This window comes from Clytia hemisphaerica, unplaced genomic scaffold (genome assembly GCF_902728285.1).
Source record: "Clytia hemisphaerica strain Z4C2 unplaced genomic scaffold, Clytia hemisphaerica genome assembly, whole genome shotgun sequence".
Classification (NCBI taxonomy): Eukaryota; Metazoa; Cnidaria; class Hydrozoa; order Leptothecata; family Clytiidae; genus Clytia; species Clytia hemisphaerica.
The window spans coordinates 1,360,891-1,388,525 of NW_027103510.1; the positions used below are offsets into that span (position 1 = coordinate 1,360,891).

Below are 27,635 nucleotides of genomic sequence, written 5' to 3' on the forward strand. Positions count from 1 at the left end.
TGAAACAGAAGTGAGAGCTTTAATATCTGTAGGTAAGGTATGCAACCACATGTGATTGGTTCAAAAGCTTTCGAGAGACTCGCCTGGAAATAATGCCCGGAAAGAGTTGCAGGCAAAACTCTTCATCCCCCCGAAAAATAAAAAATTAAAAATACTACAAATTTTGTACTCTAACACACAAAAAGATATGGTCATTTAATGTTCAAAATCATGTATCGTACTCTAACCGACTTTTCTAAAATTCATAAACCTGTACTTCTTTATATGTTTGAGTACAAGACTTGTCGTAATACATTTTTTGCTCAGAATTTCATGTCCCATCAGATGATAATTTTTGTTGAATTTGACTCTTGAAAGTCGTGAATTTGTTTTTCTCGGGGGGGGGGCTCTCCGTAACTCGACTTTTTCCAGAAACAGCAACCGACGAAAAAACTCAAAAATATCTGTTATATTCAGAGCAGATCCCCAATTTTCAGGCCATAGGGAAATCACGTTGAAATATTTATTCAACCCAGTATCTACGACTATAAGTCATACGACTTTAACTATACTTCACAGGTCGATATTAATTTGAGCTGTGATACTCACGGTAATCTATTCAAGCTGCTCACTACACTTTTTTACTCTCTTGCTATTTGTCCTATTTTTATCTGATTCTCATCATTAGGTCCATTCAGCATGTTGTTTGTTTGCATGAAGACAGAGTGAAAGGTTCTCTAAAAAGTGGCTGAAGCCATTTTTTCCGGAAAATCTTTTTGGACGTAAAAATCGCTTTTTCTTATTTTGGGAAATTTCTCTCCGTAATTTTTAGGGAAAATGAGCATTTCTTGCGATTGGCTTGGTATTTTTTGATTTTTTGCACAATTCTGTAAAATGGTAATGGTAATGGAGCCAAAGTTAGAAAACAAAATTTGGGGGTAAATTAGGGACAAAAGTGCCTTAAAATGGGGTTTTTTGGACTTTGTTTGAAATTGCTTCTTTCGTTTTCTCTGACTTTTTGCTTAAAGGCAGAGAGCAAGGTTTTCTAAAAAGTGGCTGAAGCCATTTTTTCTAGAAAATTTATTTTGGCCGTAAAATTTAGATTTATTTATTTGGGTAAATTCCCTTTTGTCATTTTAGGGAAAACGAGCATTTCTCGCGATTGCCTAGTAATTTTTTCCTGATTTTTCAGTTTGCCATTTTTTCTATTTTCTTATTACGTTAGCCTTCAGGTAGGCCCATTCAGCATGTAGCATGTTTTTCTTCATTTTCGTCTTCATCGTCTTATTTTGCATCGTCTTGCTGTCTTCCTGTCCTGGTAGCCCTGAGACTTTCAGATATATTTACTGTCCATATCTTTAGCATTCCGCAAAGGTGAAATTCGTCAACCTAAAAGTCGCTTTTTCTCTCTTCCAGCTTATCAACCTTCAACAACATCTTCAAAAAGCTAGAATGGATATCGAACGTAAAATTCCAGACCCAAATTTCAACGGACTTGCTGTCATCGATTGGGAACCATGGAGACCGTTATGGGAAACAAACTGGAACAAAAAGCGAATCTATAAAGTTCGTTCGGTTGAGAATGTCCGTCAAAAATATCCGAACTGGCCCTTGGAAAGGTTTGGTGATTATTTTGTTGTCACGTGACGGGAGGTAGCTTAAGAATCAAATATTAAAACATTTGAAAACCCCCGGTATAATGTTTTTATGGGTCAATTTTTAGAAAGCTCTGGAATTTTTGTGAATAAGCTAACTTATCCTAAAATATTCAGCTTTGATATTCTAAAGGCCGGTCTCCACTTTCGCGCGAAAATGAGCGAAAGATTTTTGTCAATCGTTTTTGCTTGCGAATAAATGAAAAGTTGAAAAGTTGAAAAATTGAAAGAAGGTTACGTCAGATTTGCCAAATGGAATTGCTTCATTTTCAACCGACAAATTACCTTACAAAAACGTTAAAAAGTTTTCACTCATTTCTCGCGAAAATTAAGACCGGCCTTTAAGGTGAATCTACAAGTATGATTGGCTAAAATCACGAGCAGTATGGGAATTTGAAGGTATTTGTCCGATATGATCCATTATGCATTGAATCTATAAAAATACCGGATTTAAGTGCACCACAGAAAAAGTTTCTCTCTTTTAAGTAAACTTTCTCGAGTTCTTTAACTTTTAATAAACGGAATCGTCTTTCTATGTCATCGGCCCTTAAGTTTTTTTATGAGCTCATATCATGGTAGATAACATTTGTGCCAAGTTTCAGGTTCATTGCACTTCCCAATCAAAATTCATTAAGGGTGATAATACGAACCCCCAAAAAGATGTGTTCTGAAACTTTCTAGGGTTACTAGGCAACAAGATCACATCAATTTTCTCTTTGGTTATACCCCTGTTTCCTTAAAAGTTGTGTTCTGAAGCTTTCTACGGTTACATAGACAACAAGAATTATTGTATTGATTATACCCCTGTCAGAACATATTATTTCTAGCTGATTAATTTTCGAAGATCTGATCAGAACAGATCAAAATTTCTAGCTGAAACATACTCTCAGAACACATCGGAAAAAAAGATTACCTCGCCGGCTGCTTTCGGCTAATCATCATTTTTACTGACATATCTCCGTTGCTTGTTATTCATTTTCCATGTTCCTCAGAACCCAGTACTTTAGATTTCTTTAGAAATCGAGAATTTTAGGCTTCATTCCATCATGGATATTCTTTAACCTTTTGGAAATAAGCATCTATAAACATAAATATTCTTACGGTATTCTTAAGTTAGAATCCAAATTCAACCTAAATTTAACATATAATTCATACCTAAAACATAGAGTGGCATTTTTGTGAAAGTTCCCAGCCTTACTGTGGGATAATTTGCAATTTACAGTTAAAAAAGCTCTGAAATTGGCATTCTTAGGTTCTGCTCCCAAACTCCATGATGGTGATATTTTTAGCATATTCTTAATTTTTCGGCTAATTTCATCATGAATATTCTTATAAAGTAAATTCTTATAAAAGAAAAAGCGTGTAGGGTGTAATTCTCCGGATAAACCGCATGCGCACTGAGGTTTTAATGAAATAATAGAGCAGAGGGTTTCGAGAGGGGAAGCAAAAGAAATCATCTGTTTGAAGTTAAAAGCCTATACTACGGCACTGCGAAGTAGAAAAAACATTTGACGTCAGATCACAAACGAGATCTTTCAGCGGCTGTTTATATTAGAGTGAAGGAGAATTTCATGTTCTTTCAGCTGGTATATATCATTCCAGTTTATTTTGGCTTTTGATAATAGGTTTTTTTCTAAGTCCTCATTATCCATTGAATGGGTTTGGTTTAGTCCCATAAAAGATACCAAGGCGCCTAAATATGACAAAATAAATTAAATGACAAAAATATTTCGATTAAAATATTTGACAAAAAATAACATGATAAAAACATTTGACAAAAATAATTTATCAAAATTATTTGACATCAGAAATTTTGACCTATGCGAAAACCATTTAATAAATGAAAATTTGACGAAAATCGTTTGACCAAAAAATTAACGAAACCGTTCGAGGAAAACATCAATAACAATAATTGTGATTCAACAAAAACATTTGATGTAAAAAATTGAACAAAAATATTTTACGACATGATATGATGAAAAAAACATTTGACGAAAATATAAAAACATTTGACATAAAAATGGTTGGCGGAAACCTTCGACAAAAGTATTTAAAAAAACATTTGACGAAAGTATGAAAAAACATTTAACATGAGAACGGTTGACGATTCAATTTGACGAGAGAGAAATTCAAAAATAAATTACAGAAAGAAATGAAAAACAAAAACATTCTTTAAATTGACATATAAAAAACAATTGAAAAATTGGACGATAACATTTTGACAAGCATAGCATTTGACGAAAACATTAATCTCCGAGCAGATTCTGATACTCCACGCATGACACGTTTTCACTCTAAAGCCCATTTCTCCGGTAAGAGAATCTGTCCAGACGCATTTATCTACAGTATAGCTGATTTCATAGTATGAATTTCACGTAATCATGGAAAAGGCTTGTAATGATTTCTCTTTTCCAGACTCATAAATAATTTATTTCGAAAAACTTGAAATTTTTATTTCCAGATGCAATCCCGAATATGTCACTAGAAAGTTAAGGGTGTTAGTTTTCTACATTTGGAAACCCGTTATCACTAACGGTTTGGTAATACACTTCTAGAACGGGAAAATAGGTTTCCTTAATATCCTTACTTTCCTGAACTTAGAACCCAAACTAATTTGGTCGAATAATAAATACACATATAAAAATAGACGATACTTAGGGTAGGGAATTTTTTCCTGCGTAGGGAGTAGAGAGACTCCCAAAAAATCAATTTAGGGTACCTTATCCTTTTTGAGCCAGCCCTAATTTAACGCCGGCCACTTTTACGTCGGCACTTATTACGCCACAGTCTAATTTCGGGCTTACGCCAATTTCGGCCGTTAATAACGCCAAAATTTGTTAGAATGGCTATTTATGCTTCAAATTAGTAAATAATGACTAAAATTTACATTAAAATGTCATTTTTCAGTTGTAAACTGTTGAAAATTCCATATAAAATCACTGATTTTTAAATATATTCAATATTTCACTGAAGTTTTAAATATGCAGTAAAACAATGGACAATTTTCGTCTTTGAATCATACCTAAAATTCTTTTAACGCCAGCCCTTATTACGCCACGAGCCCAAAAATAACTCCAATAAGGGCCAGTGCAAAAAGGGCTGATAAGGTACATATTTTTTTAATAAGAATAATCCTATATAAGAACATAAGGCTTCGAAAATTTTAAGGCTTTGGGGACTTTAAAACACCCACAATTTCTTAAGAAAATGGAGAAAAATGGTGAAAATAAGAACATATTAAGAACATTTTTAGACTTAAAACTAAAGAAGTTAAGAGCATCCGTGTAGGCCTCGAAAGTTTTAGATATTCTTAGAAGTAAAGAAAAAAGGGTCTTATAGAGGGTGGGGTAAATTTTTGAAGGTAGGGTTATAGGGGGTTTATAGATTTTAAAATAATTTTTTGCTATTAAGCTTGTTATGTTGCTGACGACTACTTGTTATTTTCAAATTTCTTTACTTTTTTTTCTAAGCAATTTTTAAAGAGAATGACGTTTTCAGTTCAATAGTATGTGAAATTATTTGAATCGCCATATAATTTTGGCCACCATTATGCAAATGTCTTTGGGAAAACATTGAAACCACTCCACACAATATGATCATGTCCATGCTATGATCCAACAAAAACATTTGACAAAAAACATTACGACACATTACAACATGGAGATTAGAACCAAAAAAACTATTTAAAAAAAGAAAGATGACATACCACAAAAAACATTTGACGAAAATATTTGAAGAGCAAAAGTAAAACAAAAACATTTGACGAAAACATTTGACGAGGAAAAGTAAAAAAAAAAAATTGACGAAAACATTTGAGTAGGAAAAGTGAAAAACATTTGACTTTGACGAAAATTGACGAGCAAAAGTAAAAAAAAACATTTGACGAAAACATTTGACGAGGAAAAGTAAAAAACCATTTGTCGAAAACATTCTCAACTTTAGTTGAGCTAGAATCTCAGAAAGTTTATCTGTGTGTTTGTATGTCCGCAAACTTTGGGGCAGCAGAGAGAGTTGTCTGTACACAAACCCATTATCTACGGCTAATTTCAAAATTCATTGCCGTAGAGGCAGCTACGCTACGATAATCGTGAGATACACTCTGGTACAGAGTACAGAGAGAGCAGAATAATTGGTTTACGGAGCTTAAGTTTGGCACACACCTTCCTTAGAGGTTAAAACTTGGGTAGTTTTTTCATTTTTTTAAATTTCGCTTTTTTTCGTCAGTTATTCTCATTTTACCGTCATAAAACTCAAAATAATTTTTCCCTGATATTAACTATAATTCTTCTTTTTATATACAAATTTTACCTCATAAATAACTTCCAAGATGTTTAAAAAAGAAAAGAAAATCTATGCAAAAAAAATACTAGTCCGGAGCCAGTCCCGGTATGGATCTTGATATTATCTCAAACGTAAGTAGTCAATAGTAATAATTTAGAAATTTTTCAATAAAGGAATTAAAAAGCGCAAATAACCTCACAGTCACTCGAACTCAAAATAATTGACGTTACAAATATTTTTTAAGAGCCAAAAAAAATAGATATTCGTTAAATTAAATGTTGACGTCAAATATTATTTTTTAAATCGCGTTGGGTACCCACCACCGTACTCAGTCGCTAATACCAAATACTTCACTATCACCTTGGGTTTACAACTCAGCTTTCTCTACCCCAACGATCTATCTCCCTGGGTTTACAAATTCTCTAAGTTTACAACCGAGCCTTCTCTTATCCTAAGCTTCCATCATGTGGGCTTTATGATTGAGCCTCTTTTAATCCAGAGTACCCATCTATCACCCTATAACTCATAATTCTAACTTTACAATTAAAGGCCTTCCCTTATTCTGAGTACCCATCACCCTGAGCCTTCTCTATTCTCGAGTGTCCGGTCCCTGTTTAAAAAAAGTGTTTACAATAGGGCCTTCCACTTTCACACCTAACCCCCAAAGCAAAATTCGGATTTCATCGGATAGAACATGAATTTCTGAGCAAAAAAAGTATACTACAACAATGTTCTCCATAAATTTCCGTGAAATTGAAAGCGAAAGCTTCTTGATTTCATTTTTAGACATAAAGTTTTTAAGTATTCCCTTTTATATCGGATGTAAATTCTAAAAAAGTTGAAATAAAACTTCACCAAATTTCTTCATATTATATTTTGAAAAAATGTATCATACTCAACCCGATAAATAAACATACATGTATAACGTTCATCCTACTCAGCGAGTAGGCAAACCTATGACGAATTGCTTCCAGACATCGCGATCTTGCCATATGGTAAGCAGCTCATTTTTCGTCAAAACTGTATCCTCCATGATGATTGATTTCAGCGTCATGAATGGTCGTCCGACTTTTTTCTTGGAATCTAGTGACTACAACAGTAGCTGAGAGGCAGGTTCATTGCGATATGCAAGCGTAGCTAGTCTACGTTTTTGTACGATGCTTGAAATCGGCTGAAGTTTGTCGTACAGACGTTCGTTGAAAATTCGAGTGTTTGGTGGAATGTTTAGTACATCTCTAAGCGTTCTTGCATACTTCCGTCTTTTACCATTCCCAAAGAGACTTTGAAAGTGCCCATCATTCTAACCAATAAAGGAGGATTGATTCTACTGTCTGTTTAAAGACTTTGACTATGTGTTTCTTGTCAATAACAGCTTTCTAAACATTAGTCAAAGCGCACCCCAACTTTGGTAGGGCGGTTGTTTAGATCCTTGTCAGTTTATGTGAAGCCACCGAAGTATTTAAAATCATCCACCTTTTCATTTTCCTTCAACGATCTTAGTGGAGTGTTATTGTTTGAGTTGGTCAATCATGAATTTAGCTTTCTTGGCGTTGAGGAATAAACCTACTGATTGACAGGCTGTTTCCACTTTTAGTAGAAGGTCTTGAGCTTTGGCGATGGTTGATTCGATTAAGGCAATATGAACATCATCGACGAAATCGAGGTCACTGGGATCTTTTTAAGTTTCTATGACTTCGACAATGTCTTGATGATCTTCTTAAATGACTAGGTTATGATGTTGAAGGAGTCAGCATCGTTGTCGAGTTTGGATACTATACACGATGTGTTTTGTACATTGTCCGGATTGCATTGACCGTTTCCACGGGAATCTCGTAGGCTTCTGAAATCAAAAACATTTTATCACGAATGACCGAATCAGACGCCTTTTTGAAGTCGATGAAGAGGAGAATTTCTTCATGTTTATGGTTCCGAAGCCCTTCGATCAATCTTCTAAGAGCTATGAGATGGGACGACGTTGAACAGAATTTATGAAATCCGTTTTGTTTTTTTCTTAACACTTTGTCAAAAGCAAGGCGAATCCAATTTAGGAATAGACAATATATTCAATATACAAGATTTTCGAAGCAGTCTGAGCAAGAGAGGCTCCTCCTCTGTAATTACCAAGTTTAGTCAAGGTGTTCATTTTTCGGAACCATAGCTTCATTTTCAAAAGATCCTGTTCGTTTGGCCTGTTATCATGGTAGGTTACATTACAGAAGTCAAGAAGCGGTTGTTGGAGCTCTTCAATTTTCCAAAACTCTACATGTAGCGAATCGGTTCCAGGAACCTTGATTTGATTACGGACTTTTGACAATCCTTCAATGTCGAAATCATTTCCTAATTTCAAACCTCAGTTTGGGAAAGAGTGACACCAGTCAAAATTGGTTCAAATTTCTAAAACGGCTGTCAAAGTTTGGAAAGTCATAGTGTGATCTAACTCAAATCTAACACGGTCACCCATTATAATATAATGTTCTTATGAAATTTGATCGGAATAATGTGATGTCTGAACCTTTTTGCTTATCGACAGGGTGTGTGCCGCTTAGGTTCGGAAAATGGACCCTGCGTGGGACTTAACTTTTCATTTTGTGTTTTTGCCTCCTTTACTGCCGGACTGGTGGGGGTGAAATTGGTTCGGAAATAATCTCAAATAAAATTTAACTCTGAAGATGACAAGTTTTGATACATCTGGGGTCCATGGTGTTTCAATAAAGTTTGTATTTAAAGAAAAACGGGTAATCTTCTGGACCTTCTGGAGTCTTTATGTTGTGTTTATTTCCTGAGAAAAATATCGTCGTTTTGTATAAGATTCCCATTTCCGCACTAAGATTCCTTTGCCACTTTTCTAGCGGAAAAAGACCAGGGCTTTGGGTAGTTGAAAATTAAGCTTTAGAAAGTTAGGCAGTTTCGTCAGTACCTTTAGAAACAAACCCTTTCAAATCTCATACCGGTCATATTGTCAAGGTTTATGTAACTTAAAATTGACCTAGCGCAAAATTGATACTTGAAGACTACCAGTAATTTCAGCAATCCATTTTATTCTTGTCAATAATTACAGCCAAATTTTGAAGAGGGTAAGAAAACCACATTTTGACAGCTCTTTGGATGATGAATGATTTCGTGCGGTTTTACATGAGATGGCATTTCTTGAAATATTGGAATTCCTCCGTACAACAAGATTCTCAATGCTATAAGAACATGTAGAGCGACTATTATAAGAATAAGACTAGAACAGCCTTTCAACTGCTTCCAATGAGTTTCCCGAGCTATCCATAACATAAAGATCTATAAAATACGAGATAATTATTGATTATTGTATCATAGTGTATGATGGTGAACCAACAAGTGTTCTTTCTATTAACCATAGCCAGTACAAGAAAATCATTTAAGTTCTTATAAAAGAACTTTCTGCAAACTATATCCGCTATATTTAGAAAAGTCACTGTCATCGACCATCCCTTTTTACTCCCTTTTTCTCATGATTGTAATTTGATAATCTTGCTTGCTGCAAGTTGAGATGCTTCATAAAGTATTTTCTATAAATATTCCGGAAGGAAAAATGATTGCCTGTATAATGTTACATCGAGCTTCAGATAAATTCTGAATAACTTTATAAGGATCCAACCTTTATGGTACAATCTTGTAAAAGTTTTGTAGTCTTTATTGTACGTCGTTCGTCGCCTATAATGGTAGACTATATTCGATATTCCTATAACCTTGGTTCTACCGGCCACTTGTTCCCGGGGGATCATATATGGTATGGTACCCCTGGGGCACCTGACCTTAACGGCCGACGGGGACGCACCGCTGAAGTTTGAAAAGTGGACCCTGTAAGATATGAATGATTGGTAACCTGTCAGAAAGAAAAACCGATGGATGGATGGATGCTAGCGGCACGTCCCTTACCCAATTTGGCCTAAGAGCTCCGCTCTCCCAGGACGGTTCCTCCGTTGAGATTCTCAGAGGATATCAGATTATTACCTCAATGAATATTGTAGACGTCAATGTAAAAAAAATTCTCATCATAAAGCATGTACCGATTTACACAGTTTGTGATGAATTACGTACAAGAGGGTTTTCTAAATTCGTCATTTTATATAAGTTTGATTTAATATGAATTACACAACTCGCGTGATCTACGTTGTCTCTGATTGGATGCTAAATACGTTCAAAAAACATCTATTTTCCCTTGAATTCAAAGCTTTGTTTACATCATGCGATAAATTTCATTAACACAGCTCTTAAAGAAAGATTGTGATTGGACGTTAGGAACGTTCGAAAGACGTTGATTGGTTGTTTTGATAGGGTCTGTTTACATCACGTTATTAATCTAGTGTTAGCACAGCTTTTTTATAACAAGATGGGATGTTTAATCTGTTTAGATTTTAATCAAACTTTTATGCTGGTCTTTACAAGATAAAAATCAGCCCACCACACACCTTAAATCCATTATAATGGGTTGCCATGGTAATTCAAACTTTAGGATTTTTTTCTCATATGCAGTGCAAATCATAAGGGACCTGGCTTGTTTTCGAAAAAATATGTTTTCAATGAACAGTGTATAAAGTTTGCATCTTGTTGCGATTTTGTATGGCAGGTGTAAAGCTTGGTTTTCAATGGTTCGATTTTTCCCTCTTTTTGTATACGAAAACAGAATTTTGAAAAAAAACAGCTTCAAGGATACTGTTTCCTGCTGAAGGATATGAAAAAATTAGTACCAGCTAATTGCAGATGCTAATTGCATGATTTATTTTCAAAAATGTAAAATAACTCGGGAGCTATTACCTAGTGTCGTTAGATGGGTGAGATAATGTTTTAATGACTTCTTGTGGTCTGATGTTATGTGAATGGGGCATCTCGTTAATATACAAAGTCAATTTGAGGAGCTATATTTTACATATTACTTGAGCGATTAGTTGAGTTGATGAAGTTGTAGCTGGTAGTTGCTGTTCACGAATTTAAGTGACGCGATTTTTCCTGTGAATATTCGAAATTTTTCTCATGTACTGCGAGGAATCAACAGATACTGAACGCTTTCTAATGTTTCATTTCTGCAGAATATACCCTGGTCAAAATTCTTGATAAGATCTTGTAAGTACCTTAAGCAGGATCTTATCAGATCTTACAAGATCTTGGCAAGAATTTTTACCAGGGTATTGCTATTTCATTTGATCGTTCACGTGCGATCAAGACGATTCATTTGGTGAAAACGATGCCAAGCTCAGCTTTGCATTTTCCTTAGAATTACATCTTCTTTCTAACAGTTTAAACGTAAACTCCTGTCAAGATTCCAGAGATATATGACTGGTTCTATAATTTTGGGTCCAGTGCCGATTCTATGGTTTTGGCCAAGTGATATCCAGGTATCCAGGTATTCGACAATAGACGATTTCACATGAAAACTCAGATTTGACCCCCGAGAATCCCCCACAATGCTTGTGTGGAAAGATTTCACCGTGGGCTTCTTTTCCGCGCAAAGCATTGTGGGCAATTTTCGGAGGTCAAATCTGAGTTTTCACGTTAAACCGATATCGTCTATTGGCCAGGATTAGGAATGTATCTTTTAAATCGATTACTGAGTAATAGGATCAAATGTAATGTAATTACTCTGAGTTTCTGTATGGACATACAAAGTTGCCATATGTTGCTTTATTGTCTGTTTGTTGTGGTTATGATAAAGAAATAAAGTCATTATTAAAACCGGTCGTTACAAAGGTTTGAGTAACGGAAAGCCTTATCAATCATGAAGCATTTTACTGTAGTTTTGACTTTAACTGAGTACATAGTTACTTTATTCCAATCAGTTACAATTAGATTAGACGAAAAGTTTGTTTTGTCGTTCCCAATAACAGTGTACAATCATTGAATCGGTTTCGGAAATTATAAACGTCTGAGAGATTCAGAGATTCCGGTGTATGTTGTTATTCGTTAAAAGTTCGCGTAGTGTTCGTGGTCGCGGTTTTTCCATAACTGAACAATTCACAGATCGCAGAGAGAAATCGTTATTTTACTTTTACTCTAGTGTGCTGTATACGACTACTATTACGACTTACGGCCATGTCTCTTTTAGGTTTTAGATGGTCTCGTGCATATTTTGATTGCAACTTGCGAATGGAGTTAAAGTCTGGACAATTCTTATAAAATATGGTCGGTTATATTTTGCTTGGTAGGATATTACATGGCCCACCAACAGTGTTTTTGAGCAACCTGTGTGTCGAAAAGACATTCCAGATACTGTATGAATTCAGATATTTGAGACGCTACGAACTCTTCCAATTTCAACTGTTTTTATTTTGCTTGTATAACTAATTTGTTCTTGTTTTGATAACGCTTCTTATCTAGTTTGTTCAGAGATTTCTTTTCCCATCATATCATAAGCTTTTATCAAGTTTTAAATGAACAAATATGGGATTTTACGAGGGTGTAGCATAGAGTAGATTAGCATGCTTGGAATTCGTTTCCAGATTAAACTTTTACTCAGCTAAAATCTGAACACATTTTTGTTTACTTACCTTACTTACTTAAACCTCTCACTTGTTCAATCTGGAGAGAAAGTAATATATGTAAACCTTTTTTTGCGTAGCCTTTAATCAAGCCTTTGAATTGAAAGCATATGCTTTTTTTCCAGACTGGGCACAAGTCTAACAAGTACAAAACGTGAAAAGCCACGTCTTTAGCGTTGGGTGAACGTTGAAACAATATTTCTTGCCGCCTAGAAACTCACTTTTAGTTTTAGTTACCTAAGGGAAGTTCTACGCATATTTGGGAATCTATTCCAGGTGCTACCAAATGGACTAGATTTTTCAAAGATCCTTCGGGGAACACAACGTTGAAACAACGTCTTTTAAACATTCATAACGTCCATAACGTTGTGTACCATATGAGGACCATTGACTCATGGTTGTACTGGTTATTGTCCCTTTTCAACTTCAAACATACTGTCCGTCGCCTAGCCTTTCAGTTTGCCCAGTGTCAGTTGAAAAAAGGACTTGGTCAGGAAACGCAAGCAAAAAGGTTGAATTTTTGTCACGTGATCAAAACGAATGGACATCTGCTGTCTTTTTGCTGGGTGACGTCACAACAGCCACTCCACTGCAATGGCTTCCAAAACTATTGACCAATCTCTGACGTCAATTTTGATCATTTGACCAAAACGACTTATGTTTTCTTCCATTAAGGCCGGTGTCCACTTTCGTGCGAAGCGCGCGAAAGATTTTTTCTTAACCGCTTTTGCCTGAAGAAAAGATTACGTCATAAAAAAGTTTCGCGCGAACAAAAAAAAAGTTGAAGGAAGTTCAAGTTTTTTCAACCGTTACGTCAATTTTGACCAATGGAATTGCTTCTTTTTTTAATCAACCAATGACGTTACAAATAACGTGAAAAGTTTCGCGCGCTTCGCGTGAAAGTGGACACCGGCCTTTAGCATTATTATTCTAAAAATACGTATACTCTGAAGCCCTTAGTTCATTCCAGTCTCTGCGCAATAAATCTAACCAGACCCCTAAAAACCTTTCTAAATAAAGTTTTAAACTAACCAACGATGATTGACGTATAAATCATTAGCATACGAGTTTTAATCTACAAAGGTCAGGACATGGCGAAATCATGTTATAACTATTTTGTCGTTTTCAATAGAAGAATTGACACATTCTAAATATGTCGTACAATAATTCTGTTGGAGGATATCGTTAAATCATCCTTAAAATGTCACGAGAACATGTGACCATTTAGACCTACCTGATATTTAAGGAAAAATTGATGAAATATAAGTCGTTGTTTGATTACAATATATTTTATTGTACATTTCCATGTTTTACAACGAAATCGAGATATAAAATGAAATATTCAACACGTATGCTAGTTGTTTGGAGACAAGTAAATGCTGAAGACGCAAGTCGTTAAAACTAGGAAGGAGCTACACAACACAAGACTTTCTTCGTTAGAGACAAGAAAAGGTTATGAAGGCAATGAGATTTCAGTATACCTTTCGATATATTGATTGATACGGATGAGTTAAGTACTTCCATGGGACTATATCTGCCTAAATGAGATACCTGTTCGGGGAAAAAAATGTCAGAGTTTTAAGTATTTAGTCGGGGTTTTTTTTCGTCGGGGAAAAATTTCGTCACTTAGAGGCATTTTCGTCACTTTCCCCCAACCAAAATTTCAATTTCGTCACTTTCACCCGACTAAATTATCTAAATGAAATGGTTTCCTTCACTAGCTCGAAAAAAGATCTTATAATTCGACGTTTAAAGCACTAATTTCGGTTAGTAAAGGTGTAAAAAATTTCGATTTTAATTTTGATTGGGGTTTAAAAAATTGGGTAAAAGTTTTGGTCGGGTGATAAAATATCGGGGAAAAAATTCGTCGCGGGAAAATTTCGTCACCGACTCAAAATTTTCGTCACTTTCCCCCGACATTTTTTTCCCCGATGAGGTATAGATGAAGGCTAGAAAAATTGATACCTTAAGATTTTGTCGAAAGTAAGAGCTACAGTTCATTTCAATTGTTCTTGGGTACCGATAAATGAAATTATTTCTGACTGGTACTGGCCCGACTTTCGACCTTTGGACCCTTACCGGGACTAAAAAGGAGAAAACAAAGGAAAATTCTGTGAATTTTACGACCCTTATTGGAACAAATTTGACCAGATTTCGATCTTTCAGGGGGTAAAAAGTTGAAATTTTCCTATTTCTCCGACCCTTAGTGGGACTGAAATTTGATTTTCTTACCCCCCCCCCTGGTGGATAATCTACGTTTGCAGATATTTAATATTCTCACTTGTTTTACAGAACTTTTACTAGTGATTTTCTTTTACTGGTTTGTGAGGACAGGAGACTGATCTGTCAAGTCAAGACAAGGATTTCTTTCAAATTCTGACAGACATCCTATACCCGCAGTGTTTGTTTATTTAGTTCTCTCTCTCTTTGGTCGACCTTGTACCCAGGCCTCTATAATCAAGTTAACGATCTGTTAAGGGGTGAAGGGTGATATTTACGGATAATTGTAATCCAGATGATGTCTTACGGTGACGGGGGTCAATTTTGGAAGTTTCATTCCCTGGAGGTATATCAAAGTTCGAGAGACCTGGATTTTTTTTGGTTAATTCTAGATGTAGTCTAGATGCTCTAGTCCGCCATAATAGATTCTTATTTTCTTTTGTCATTTACGGCATGATTTAGAAGGCATGGGTATTAAATTGGGTGTTGTGGTTTTTAATGTTTAAAAGCAAAGGAACTTTAAATCCCAAAATCAACAAACTGGGCTATATCCTGAAATTTGATTCTTCTTTTCAATTTTCCTCACTCTCTACTTGCAATTCAACCCTTCTAGGCTTTAAAGAATGTAAAATTTTTGCTATGTTATTTGATTAGTACCAGAATCCTGCTTTCCAAATAAGGCATTGAAAGAGGTTGATACTACTAGTAGTATGTAAGACGTATGTATTGGAAGTGTCAATATTGAAGGGGTAGTAGGAAAGCTGGGTTGATAATGAAGTTTGAAGATGGCTCTTTTTTACAGATCAATAGCATATCTCACTGTAAAATTGAAATCTTTTAGAGCTTAGCTTTTAGTCTTATAGATTCAATCTTTTGGGTATTTGCACATCCTCGGGCTGGGTGCAAATTGGTTGAAATCTGGTAAAGGAATATGACATTTGATGATTATGAAATGTTTCTTGCTGTGGAAGGATACGTTTCGATTGTCCCTAAGAACATTCTGATGCAAGAACCTCGTGGCTCGTTTCCTTCTTGTCCTTGAGAATATATAGCTTTGATTAGATTGATTACAACATTTATTTCAAATTAATTAATCTAACTCTAAGGTGTAAGCTAAAAGTGTTGTAAAAATAAACTGTTCTTACCGCAAATTACGAATCGCTGTTCTCCATGTTTCATGTATACGTAATATGTAATGTTTTTGTTGGTTGATTTTCCTTGTTTTTCTACGTCAGAGAGAAAGATTACGTTATAAATTTGTTGCCGATTGAACATGTTTTTAAATATACAAATGTATACTTTATTTGTTAATAACGGCAAGAAGTTTTGATAATACCATTTGGTGTGGTATGACGAGTACTGAAGTATGTAGTAGATTTGACAAATCAATCAGTAAAGGGTCTGGGAGTAAAGTATCTTGGCATATCGCACGAGGTTAAAGGAGTGCGATTTATAGCACTATGGGTCTGTTAAAGAGTTGATACTTTTTTATCCTTAGCTCTTTGGTGTAACCTATAGTAGCTAGTACGGATGGAATCAAAAGGAGCCAAAACTTTTCACTTGAGATAGTTTGATAGAAACAGCTCACAAAAAGCTTCTCGTCATATTTGTCTGAAATATTACACCATAGTACTAAATGCACCTCTCCGCACCATTTTTTGGTGGTATGTCATGTCTATGGTGCAATTGATCTTACACTAGACTTGACAGATGTAATTTCAAAGGTTGAAAATGATGTCGACAATTTGTGTGAGAATTCTACAAATCATTTCTAAAAACGCTTGTATTTTACTTCTTTCGTCTCTACATTCCGCTTTTAAAATTTGTGCATTCTAAAGCTTGTACACAGGGTATTATCAAATGAAATGGCATGTATTGATCTGGACTTCCCGTTTCATTTCTTGTTATTACATCACCGATATAGATTGATATTAGAGGGTTTTCCGCAATGTCTATTACTCCTTCGATAAGAGGAAAACAGGCTTGGTCAGCTGAGCTCTGTGCTAATAATGTCTTACGAAGTTTGATATAGAAAGATTGAACAGGACAGGGAAAAATTTGTATTTCAGTTTGATTTATTCAAAACTTAATTAAATGGAAAAAATATTCATTGGCAAAAAAATTCGTCACTAAGCGATTTTTTCGTCACTTTTTTCCGGCGAATTTTCTACTGATATGGTACGTATGGACGGTAAAGGTCTGGTTTTCCCATTCTATAAAATCTTTCTAAGGGCAACAAAACAACTACAAGTCAAAATACCTGGCTTTCTTGAATCTGTTTTACTAGTATATTTGAAATTGGAGAGGCACTGCTTTCATTTGAATTGCTATCAGCAAAAGTCACATGTCACGTTTAGCGATAAGATTGTATGGCTTACATTACATTTCAAATGTTTGATTTGGTGTTGTGATTGACATTCACTTGAAATTAAAACCTTTTACTGGTTCTACGGTGTCGGAATTTCGCAATAAATTTTGAAATCAGAGCTTCGACAGTAAAAAATTATCAAAAGCTCTTACTAAGGTTTTTGTCTCAAAATCAATCGTCTTGAGTCAAATCTCAGAAGGCCAATCATCAAACATTTTCAATTTTTCAATGATTCTCTCCCACGCTCAACTTTGCTTCATTTTTTACTTCAATTTTGAAGAAGGAAAACATTTCTCTCTCTCTCTTGACGTTTATTGGAAGTCTAGGGTGTGGTAAAAGTTTTCAAAAGATATTTGTAAAGGACTAGTAAAAATCTTGTTTCAAACAGTTTTTCTTGTTCCTTTTAGAAAACTTTTTTCCGGCAAAATTATTATAGAAGTCTTATTGAGAGGTCAATCCTCTTCAACAAGTTTTTTTATAAACTAGCTTCCTGGGAGACTTTCAATAAAAAGGTGATTTCTCGAAAGGAGAGAGTGAGGGAGTGTTTTTCATTGATGAGTGAATGCTTCTTACATCAGTAGGTTTTCAATTTAAGGGATTTTATTAGAATTTTGATTAGTAATTTTGTATTTGCTTTAAGAAAATGTGGTCGACCTGACCAGTTGTACCCTCTCTGCAGCGGCCGCTGTTTTTGAAAATTACTCAATTTTTCACTTTTTCTTTTTCAGTTTAATAACACAAGCAAAAAGAGAATTTGAGACGGCTGGTCGCTCCATGTTTGAGAGTACTATCAATTTGGGAAAACAATTACGACCAAAAGCATTGTGGGGATTTTTATGGTTTCCCAGACTGCTATTCGAAGAAAGAAAACCGCTATCAGTGTTCTCCTGAGGTATGTTATTTGATGACTTTTTGGAGGGAGTTGAGCTTTTTTTTTCAAACACCAGGTTAAAAAAAATTAGACGCCGTCAAGAGTGTAAATGTTAATTTGACGAAGGTAGTGCCAGAAAATGACAATGAAACTTTAATTATCTCCTTGTCAGGCCTGGTGGAACAACCGTAAAAGCAGGGAGGCTGAAGGCTCAAAATGAGAAGGCTCAAACAAGGAGATGAAATTCGTTAGGAATTTGAGGAAAAAAAACTTTTGCTTAAAATTGGGGAGGCTGAAGTCTCCCCAGTTTCCCCGTTTCCGCCAGGCCTGCTAGTTTGAGAAGCTAAGCCTTTACGGCCTCCTTACAGCGCACAAAAGGATTCTGTGCGACAAATTTCAGAATACCCCACGTCCTTCTTAGTCAAATCAGTTCTCATACGTTCTTATATCAAACGTGTATGTTTTGTATCTCGTACGATGCCACGTCACATCTGTTATTTTTTGCTACACCACAATATTAACAAAATCGCCCCACCACGGCTTGATAAAGATTCTTTATCGTTTATGCTGTGTAAGCATATTTTTAGACGACGTGTTCTTCCTACTATTGTTTAGTCTCGTACGATATAGACCTGCTCTCTCTTATCAGCTGTGGTTTACAAGACATCTTTCAAAAGGTCTCTGACGGGCCTGCTGATAATTTTCGTCATTTTCAAAGAGTGTTATACCCCACAAATAGGGCGACGAACAAATTATTTCAATCACAGCAGGGTACGACTCTCTCACTGTCAGGCACATGCATATTTTATACTCAGTTCACTAGTAAAAAACCAATGTGCTAGAAACCCAGGAAATATTTAATAAGTCTTAACAGATCAAAAAGTAATAAGATAAGTATGGGTATCTTCTAACAGCGGTGTTTTTAATGTGTTGAGTTATCTGTCAAATAGAGGGCGGAAGAAAATTAATTTTTGAGATTCCAGGTAAGTCTTATCACGCGATCTTCTAGACAGATCACTTGTTTTTGTGTGAAATTTTTTCTCTTTGCACCCTTTTTTTTCCAGTAAACCCTTCTAATCAGCAGATGTTATCTTTTATGTCTGTTGAAACCGCAGTTTTTCACATTATCTGTAGTAGCTTGTAGCCTTAGGGAGTGGTCAGAAAGTATCTACTAGGGGGGGTGGAGGATTCTAGGGGGGGTTCCAAAATTTTTTCGAGGGTTTAGGGGGGGTTTCAAATTTTTTTTGAGGGTTTAGGGGGTGGGGCTCCAAATCTTTTGGGCAACTCAAGAGAAAATGTAGGAAGTCTAATTTCATAGTTTTACGTTTCAAGATTTCAAAAATTTTCAATCGACAACTCAGAATTTATTTTATTTGATATATGTACATGTCATACTAACATTATTTGGGCATCATCGCCTTGCCCTTTTGGTTTGTAGCATTGAGCTAAATGAGGGAAGTAGATTAGTGGCTTTCACAGCTCATCAGAGTGGTTTGAAAAGGTACTTTTTAGAAAGAAATTTGTCAAAATAAAGTGTCTTTTAGCTAAAATGGTGGTGTAAAACATCGACATTTTCTCCCGTCGGCGCAAACCATGGTTGTGCCTCCTTAGTCTCTACTAATATCTTATAAATTATATACACAGAGCTTTGACAGACCCTGGAAAACCTGAAAATATAGGTTTATAGGGAAATTTCAAACTCAGAGAATTTTATTTTTCAGACTCCTTTTAACAACAGAATAGCTTGTATTTTAGGGTCTCGAGTACCTGATATTCAAAATTTTCTCCCTTCGGGGCCAACCATGGTGGCCCCTCAGGATATTTTTAGTAATTGAGTAATGCCTCTGTAATGTAGGGAGATTATATATCAGGGAAAATAAGCCGTAATTTTCTCCCAAAACTTTGGGACACTCAGAGAAAATAACTCGTTGATTCTTATTTTAACCCTGGACTATTCCTATAGGAGATCTACCATTTTGATTGACGTTTACACCACGGGTTTTTTTCTTTTGTTTACGTCAGAGAAATTCCGTCGTAACCATGGAAATCGACGGAAAAAATCCCGTGGTGTAAACGTAATCAAAATGGTAGATCTCCTAAAGGACTATACTCAACTTTACAGGGCTAAACTATCTCCCTTACCTAATTTTGACATAAAAAATTGTCATACAAACAAATAATATTCTTTGTACCGCATCTGTATGAATTCTTTTTTTGCGTAAAAATTTTTCTAGTGGGGGGGGGGGCGAAAAAATATTGGGCCTTATGAGGGGGGGTTCGAAATTTTTTTCCAGGCTAGGGGAGGGGGTGCGAAAGTATTTTGGGATTTTTCAAAATATCCTCCACTCCCCCCTAGTAGATACTTTCTGACCACTCCCTTAGGTGGCATTGATTGTTTACCAATTAGCTGTTAGCTGTTAAGATGGGGTTCTGGATACAGGGGTTTGGTGTTTTGAAGCCAGTTATAAAAAAATTCTTAGTTATTCTCTGCCGTTTACGTTAGTTCAAATTCCTTGGTTAGTTGAAATTAGACTTTTAATATATAGATAGCTATATTGACAACGTTGCCACCATCAAGGTCCTGATAGGCTCAAACTTTTGCACAAGAATTAGTTAGTCGTCAAATTTCACTTTTAACATCTTTATGGTTCTTAAGTTGAGGATCGGCTTTTGTTGTCATGGTTTTATAATGGCGGTTTTTATGTTAAACCTCTCAAAAACATGACTCTGGAAACTATTTTTGCACACTGATCTTAAATTATTGAGACCATCAAACAATTTTATATAAAAAGTATCAAGCTTAAATAATCCATTATCAACATTTTTTTTTAAATTGTCAAATTCACCACACGTCATTCAAAAACATGTATTATGGATGAATTTTTGATATTTTTTGTTTTATAAATTTTTAATAAATACTGTAGTCTTTGTTTTTTACTTGACTTGTGATAAGATGAGACGCGGGAAATCCCACGCTTAGATCACAAGACATGGCGCGAGTTGAAAACAGTTTTTATTGACAGCTTGATTTTGAGAATTGCTCGAATGCAGTCAGTAGTTGATACTTTAGACGTGTAATTTGAATACTTGTATTATATTTGAATCTTTTCCTGGTAGTTTTGTTGTGATATCAAGCTTCAAATTTTTAATTTATGTATAAAATGACAGACATCTATATATTGACTGTTAGTTTAGTCACATTTTTTACTTCGCAAAATTTATTTCAACTTCTGGTTGTAAATATCTGCGCAGAAATACGTCGGGTATAAATTGAAAATTGTACATTATCAAATGTATATCATTTCTTTAAATTTGGTTTTTCTCGATTTTCAGGTTAGATCACGAAACGACAAATTAGACTGGTTGTACGAGGCAAGCACAGCCTTATTTCCATCAATGTATCTCTTAGAAGAACATCCGGATAATCGAGACTACGTTCTTGGGCGTTTACGTGAAACGTTACGTTTCGTCAACAAGAATTACGAGAAAACTCGCGTAAATATCCCTGTATTTGTTTATCACCGTAATATTTACGAAGATAATCCATTTGCATTCAACTTTTTAACGAAGGTAGGGAACATTTTTTTGGACGTTTGAATTAATTATTTTGCTTGCACCACCTGGTCGATTGTAACGTTAACGGACGAGTTTAGATTTTGTTTGAGTTCTTGCCTTTGTGTTGGTCTGTTTTATTTCTTCCGCAAAGAAGAATTTTGTGACTTACTGATTGCAACTTTTTACAGAGGAATGAAATACCAGTAGAACTGTTGTGGATTGCCTTTCCCATCGAAAATGTCGTTTTCATTGAATTGCTTTTGAATATACCACCCAACCATTCATTACAGGCTTCAATGATTTTTTTTTGTTTCTACCTTTCAACGTAAACCCCAAAGCTTAACCCTTTTTTTAATTTTCCTAATCTTACAGAAAGATCTTGACAACACGATTGGTCTTGCGGCTGGTATCGGTGCAAGTGGTGTTGTGATCTGGGGCAACCGATGGGACGAGAACACTTCACCTCAAGTGTGCCAAATGATCAGTGAATATGTTCAAGACACTTTGGGTCCTTACATTCAAACGAAAATGAAAGAGGTATGAACCCTATTCCGTGATGGATTCAAGATTGCATCTATGTTTTTAGACTTTTGATAGCCGAGAGACCACAATTCGAGGAACTTTTCGTAAACAAAATTTTGTCATGTATTTCCCGTTCTACATATAGTTGACGCTCTCTATTTCGACGTTCTACTATTTGATGCGCTCAATTTTTCGATAAAATTGTAAGCCACCATGAACGATGTTCTACTATTCGAAAATTCGAAACTATTGAAAATCGAATCAGAGAGTGTCAATTGCATTTCCAAAACTTCTTTTGAATTATGCCGGTGACAGTTTCCCTATTCTTGGTATGGTTGGTATGATCGATACAATAAATGCTAAATATCTTGTGTACCGTAGATCGAATCATGCAGTGCATCTCATTGTAACAACGAGGGGCATTGTATTGATCGTTCACTACTGACCACGCCCATCGTAAAAGCTTATGAAGAAAATGCGAAATATTCAACGTGCTCAAGACCGAGACATCAAGAAATTGATTATAAAAGAGATACAGGTATGTTTGGTTTAGATGTAGTTTTCGTAATTTTAATGTATTACAGTAGAGTCACTTTAACTGGAACCTCTACAACTCAAATGTCTCCTTAACTCGAACAAGTTTTCTCGTTCCTTCATTTAACTTTAATGCCTTATGAATCTCCCTAACTCGAAATTCCCTCAACTCTAACAAAACTTTGTGTAAACTCCACTGCTTCAAATCATCAATTGTCAATTCGACATTCCGTTTTTAAAATTCCATAATGAATTTCGTAATATTTGACCAACCACGTTTATTACATAGATAGACGACATATTTATCCTGTAGCTCCTGTAGCGTTGTATTAGAGAAATGAGCCTTCAAACTTCTATTTTTTCTTTTTTTTTACCAGTTCTGAGTCCAGACTTCTCCAGCAGCCCGTTTAACAGCTCAGCGAACAAAAATCTATTCAATAAGACGTCACCTAACAGCAAACTTTACCAAAAACATAATTTCGATGCTTCAATCATGGATGATTTTTTCCGACAATTAAACGGCACGACGTCACATATGTCGAACTTTTCACAACCGGCAGCATTCACGTCAAACGTCACGTCACCTCACACAAATTTCAATAACCGGACGGCAATGTCACCTCCGATGAGTAACTATAAACCAACAGCACCGCATATAAAAATCACACGAAATGGTGCTCTTACGAACTCAACTCGCTTAAACAAAAATTACACCACCAACGGTTCGATTTTCAAAAGCAACACTACCAGAACTGTCAACGGAAAAGAAACTTTCTTTAGAATGAATAATACTAACAGTAATGCGAATTCAACGCTTAGCCTTCACAGCCAAAACCAAACTCAACATCACCAACCAGCTACAAATATGACTCGTATAACTAATGTCCGTAAATCAGAAATTCCGCATCCACCTGTCCCGATACAAAAGGTAAGGTGATAAAAATACCATAGATACTGCTCGCCTAATTTAGTAATTTGATGATTTTTTTTTTCAAACACTATACGCTAAAACTTCAAACCTACAACCGAATTTTTAAATTTGAATAATCTAATTATACTCGATAGACTTCCTCATGGTTCTTTTCATGTTTTTTTTTGACGATAAAATAATAACAATGCAATGCCTTTGATGCATGGGTTAGTAGTGGTTAAAGATTGTAGAATAAAAACGGAAAATAAAAAAAAACTTTTATAGACCAAGAAATGAACTTATCTGTATTTATTTTCCCTTCAGAATCGCATACCCAATCATCCATCTAACCAAAAAAAAACGGACGTGACGTCACAAATTCTTTCCGGTATGAGCGGAAACATCATCCGAATCGCGGACCTCTTCCCATCGCCAGCGCCCGCCAAGCGTGATAATGTGAAGAAGATCTCAGAATCGAAATCAGCAATGTTAAATACGAGCAATAAAATGCGACATGGAAACAATAGGTATGTTCATTTCTTCTTCTTACATCTTCACCCAGCTTGCTCACACCGTTGTTTCAACGTTAATTTAACGTTATATGGACGTTGTGAACATAAGATAAACGTTGAAACAACGTTGTGTGTCAGCACGGTCAAGATTTTCTTCTTACTCACAACATTCCAAATGATTTTAAATTTTGACAGAAAAGGAGCCTTGTATCTAATGATCATATTCTTTAATAGATTTCGGAGATCTTGAGAACTCTAATACTCTACAATAACTTTTAAAGATGGCTTTAGCAGTTGATCGATAGTTCTATTAATCTTACTCTATTTCTTTCAGCCGTAAATCAGAGATTTATCAATCCTCTGGTGGCCACCTTCCCTTGATGTCATCTCGCAAAAACAGTCATTCCTGGTTACCTCACATCTACGTTATTTTGATTGGCGTTTCATTGGGCGGCGCCCTCATGTTCTCGCTCATCTTCATTGGAGCATATTACTACATCAGTTTACGAAATACATTCCCTTCAACTCTACCGCCCTCCGCCCACGATTCAAAAAGTCAATTTTTTGCTTCAGAGGATAATTCGAGTACCGTTCCATTCCCGCCTCAAGCTCATTCAAGCCCTAAAGGTAATGAAAGGCGTGACATAGGGTGTATATCAAAGACTGAAAAACTGGCCAGTGAGGAAGACTCTGAGGGTGGATTCTTCCAAGCAACATCGAAATTATTTTCAAAGTACAGATCTAAAAGTGTGGAACGAAAGGCAGACTGTATAGCTCAAGTGCGTAACACAGATCTTAAAAAAGAACGAATCGGTCGTACACCGCGGCCCGCGCGACCAAACGTGATTGACGATGAAGTTGAAATCGACATCAATAGTCTACGTTGAAATGTTGAGTCTTTATTTGGTGGTGAATCGGTAGCATGACATGCCTTGGCTGGCTATCAAGGTCCCAGTGATAAAACAAGGAAGAAATCTCGTTGTGAGATAACTGGATATTTCACTTAATTGAGATTCCAAATTATTGTTTTGATTGACCTCTTTGAGAGATTCCAACTAAATTAAAATGGTGAAGGTTTTCTGACATAGTACCTATGCTGGAAATCTAACCATGTCCCGCATAATATCAATGTCACGATGTTAATAATGAACTAATCATTGAAAACAATCTTTAGAATATTACATTATCCTGTCACCAAGGTCTTATAAACATTGATATGAAAATGAAAGTGACTGATATCTACAGTCTTTTCAGAACATTTTTTGTATGATATATACATACCACACGATGACAAAACGAATTTCGATATATTATTCACTCGTACATATATTGTAGAATTCTATTACTAATACCATATATTTTGTTTATAGTTGTATTATAGCTCTCGGTATTACCAATACTTAATTTTTTAGATATTTGCAAATCTGACTTGCGATTCAAGAAAGTGCTCTATACCATCGGTAGAGCGATATATCAGTCAAGAATCTGACTGAAGACTGCCTGAAACGGCACGAAACTCCGAGTATCGGAAAATAAATTTGTCTCTATTTTTGACTGATAATTTTTTAGATATATGATTATCGCTGAAACTTTTACAGAACTAGCACTTTGAATAAAAGAAAACTATTTTGAAAATTTCATAGGTTTCGACTAAATTGGAGTAAGAAATGGCTTCTCGGAATTTATTGTTTTCAGTTATATTACATAATAGGTTAGGTTTATTGTATTATAGTGTACATTATCAACGTAACATAGTAACTAGTATTATAGTCCTGAAAATTATCAGGTTTATTTCAGCTCGAAATGCTGATACATAAATATGATTATGTATATTTTGAATATACTAATTTTTAAAACTAAATATTTTTTTACATACATATTTTTTGAGAACGGACAAATTATCTACTTTATATTTTTGTACTGATATTTTTGTATAAACCTATTTTTGTGTACAATTTTTTTGTTTTTTTTTGTTTTGATCGTTAATGATTATTTTTGATACAAAGATAGATATATATCTAGATACAAAATCTCTTTTTTGTGTTTTAACGACCTGAATGACTTTGAGGCTCAGTTTATTCCTTAAGAACAATTTTTTGAAGTTTAGGCTAATACTTTAGGCGTACAAACTTTCGCGAGCACGAAAAATTGCGAAATTCACGACATTTACTTTCGCGGCTGTTGGCATCCTAGTCTGAATCGCAGACCTCTACAAAACCTCAGGTAGTATTTATAGGTCTGCTTAATGATCTACCAACCGCTTTCCGGTTCGTTATTTTTTTTAATTCGATGTATTTTACAGAATTTTGGCGAGTTAATAATTTGATTGACATTGATGTGCGCGCAAAAACGATCGTTTCGAACGTTTTCAATAGAATGTTTACATTCGAAATTCGAATCCCAGACCAGAAAAACAAAACAGAATGAAAGATAAAAAACAATCTGATGCGAGCATTTTTTACAGTCTGTAAATTCATTTTTGACTTTTGCTTTTATAAGATAGCTGGTCTGTAAATTTATCAAAACTTTTCCTTCAGCTCTTCGGTCGAAGCTCAAAAATACAAATATGAACAAAAAAGTAAATAAAGAAAACAACCAAAAACACTCCAATCTCTTCAGAAGAATTCTGCCGAAGAATTGAAGCTAAGTACATGAAAAAGATAAACTCAAAGGCCACACAGTATCGAAAAGTGAAATTCCAAAGCTGAGGAAAAGCTTTTTGTTTGTTTCAACATTTAACAAGGGAACAACAACACTCCCTTTTGTAGAATCACAAGAAGCCCGTTGGGCGTGAAGGCCCAGCAAAAGCCGAAAGTAACGTGTTGAAAACGAGCGTGCAAAACAGCAAATGTATGACCCCGTTGACATGGATCAAAGTGAAGACAGACAATTTTTTTTCAAAATCACTGCGGTACTTCTCATTGGTTAGTACGCTTGAAATTTTATTGAATGGTCTCCTACCAACCGGGCCTGCAGGCGCAGGTTCACCGGGTTGAATACGAGTTTCAAAAATCGTCAATTTTTTACCCATTTTTTGCCTTTACAGTTTTGCCTGTAACGTCAGTCTTTGGCCAATAAAATATTTTACCAGGCTTTAGCAGCGGACCCCCCTCGCGAAAATGTCTTCAACTACATTCAACTTTCCAATAAAATTCTAACCTGGGGAGTCCGGTGTAACTAAAAATGTCGCCGGGTACAGTTTGTCTGATACTGACTCCCGGGGGGTACTAGGGTTGCGAGCTGACGGGGGGGGGGGTGCAGCCCGACTTTCGAACTTTGGACCCTTACTGGGACTAAAAAGGAGAAAACAAAGGAAAATTTTGGGAATTTTACGACCCTTAGCGGGACAAATTTGACCAATTTTGACCAAATTTCGATCTTTCAGGGGGTAAAAAGTTGAAATTTTCCTATTTTTCCTACCCTTAGTGGGACTGAAATTTGATTTTCTGATTTTTCCGACCCTTAGCGGGACTTTGGAAGTCCAAAAAAGGTACCCTTAAGGGCGGCACATACCATACCCTCCATTTGCCTAAGTACCCCAAGGTCAGCTTTTTCCATAAATTATGCGCGCCCATAGAAAAATATAAAAAAATCCTGTGAATATTCTGTTTAGTGAGTGGGCGCTTTTTAAACAATTAGGTGCACTCACATATGCAGGGAGAAATATCCCTGCAGGCATGTTAGTTGGACCAGACCGTAAACCAGAAAAATAATCTTTAAAAAAC

At 35.6% G+C, this 27,635-nt stretch overlaps 1 protein-coding gene across 1 annotated transcript in view; it reads left to right on the forward strand.

Annotated features, from left to right (window-relative positions):
• Positions 1–25,333, forward strand: part of LOC136799107 (uncharacterized) — a 48,844-nt gene extending 23,511 nt beyond the window's left edge. Inside the window, exons 3-10 of the mRNA XM_067055793.1 lie at positions 1,396–1,598; positions 17,735–17,898; positions 21,211–21,447; positions 21,805–21,969; positions 22,336–22,492; positions 22,866–23,416; positions 23,723–23,925; positions 24,245–25,333. Coding sequence (XP_066911894.1) covers positions 21,274–21,447; positions 21,805–21,969; positions 22,336–22,492; positions 22,866–23,416; positions 23,723–23,925; positions 24,245–24,797 — 1,803 coding nt within the window. The 5' untranslated portion in view covers positions 1,396–1,598; positions 17,735–17,898; positions 21,211–21,273 and the 3' untranslated portion in view covers positions 24,798–25,333. The remainder of the gene's footprint in view (positions 1–1,395; positions 1,599–17,734; positions 17,899–21,210; positions 21,448–21,804; positions 21,970–22,335; positions 22,493–22,865; positions 23,417–23,722; positions 23,926–24,244) is intronic.
• The last annotated feature ends 2,302 nt before the right edge of the window (positions 25,334–27,635 follow it).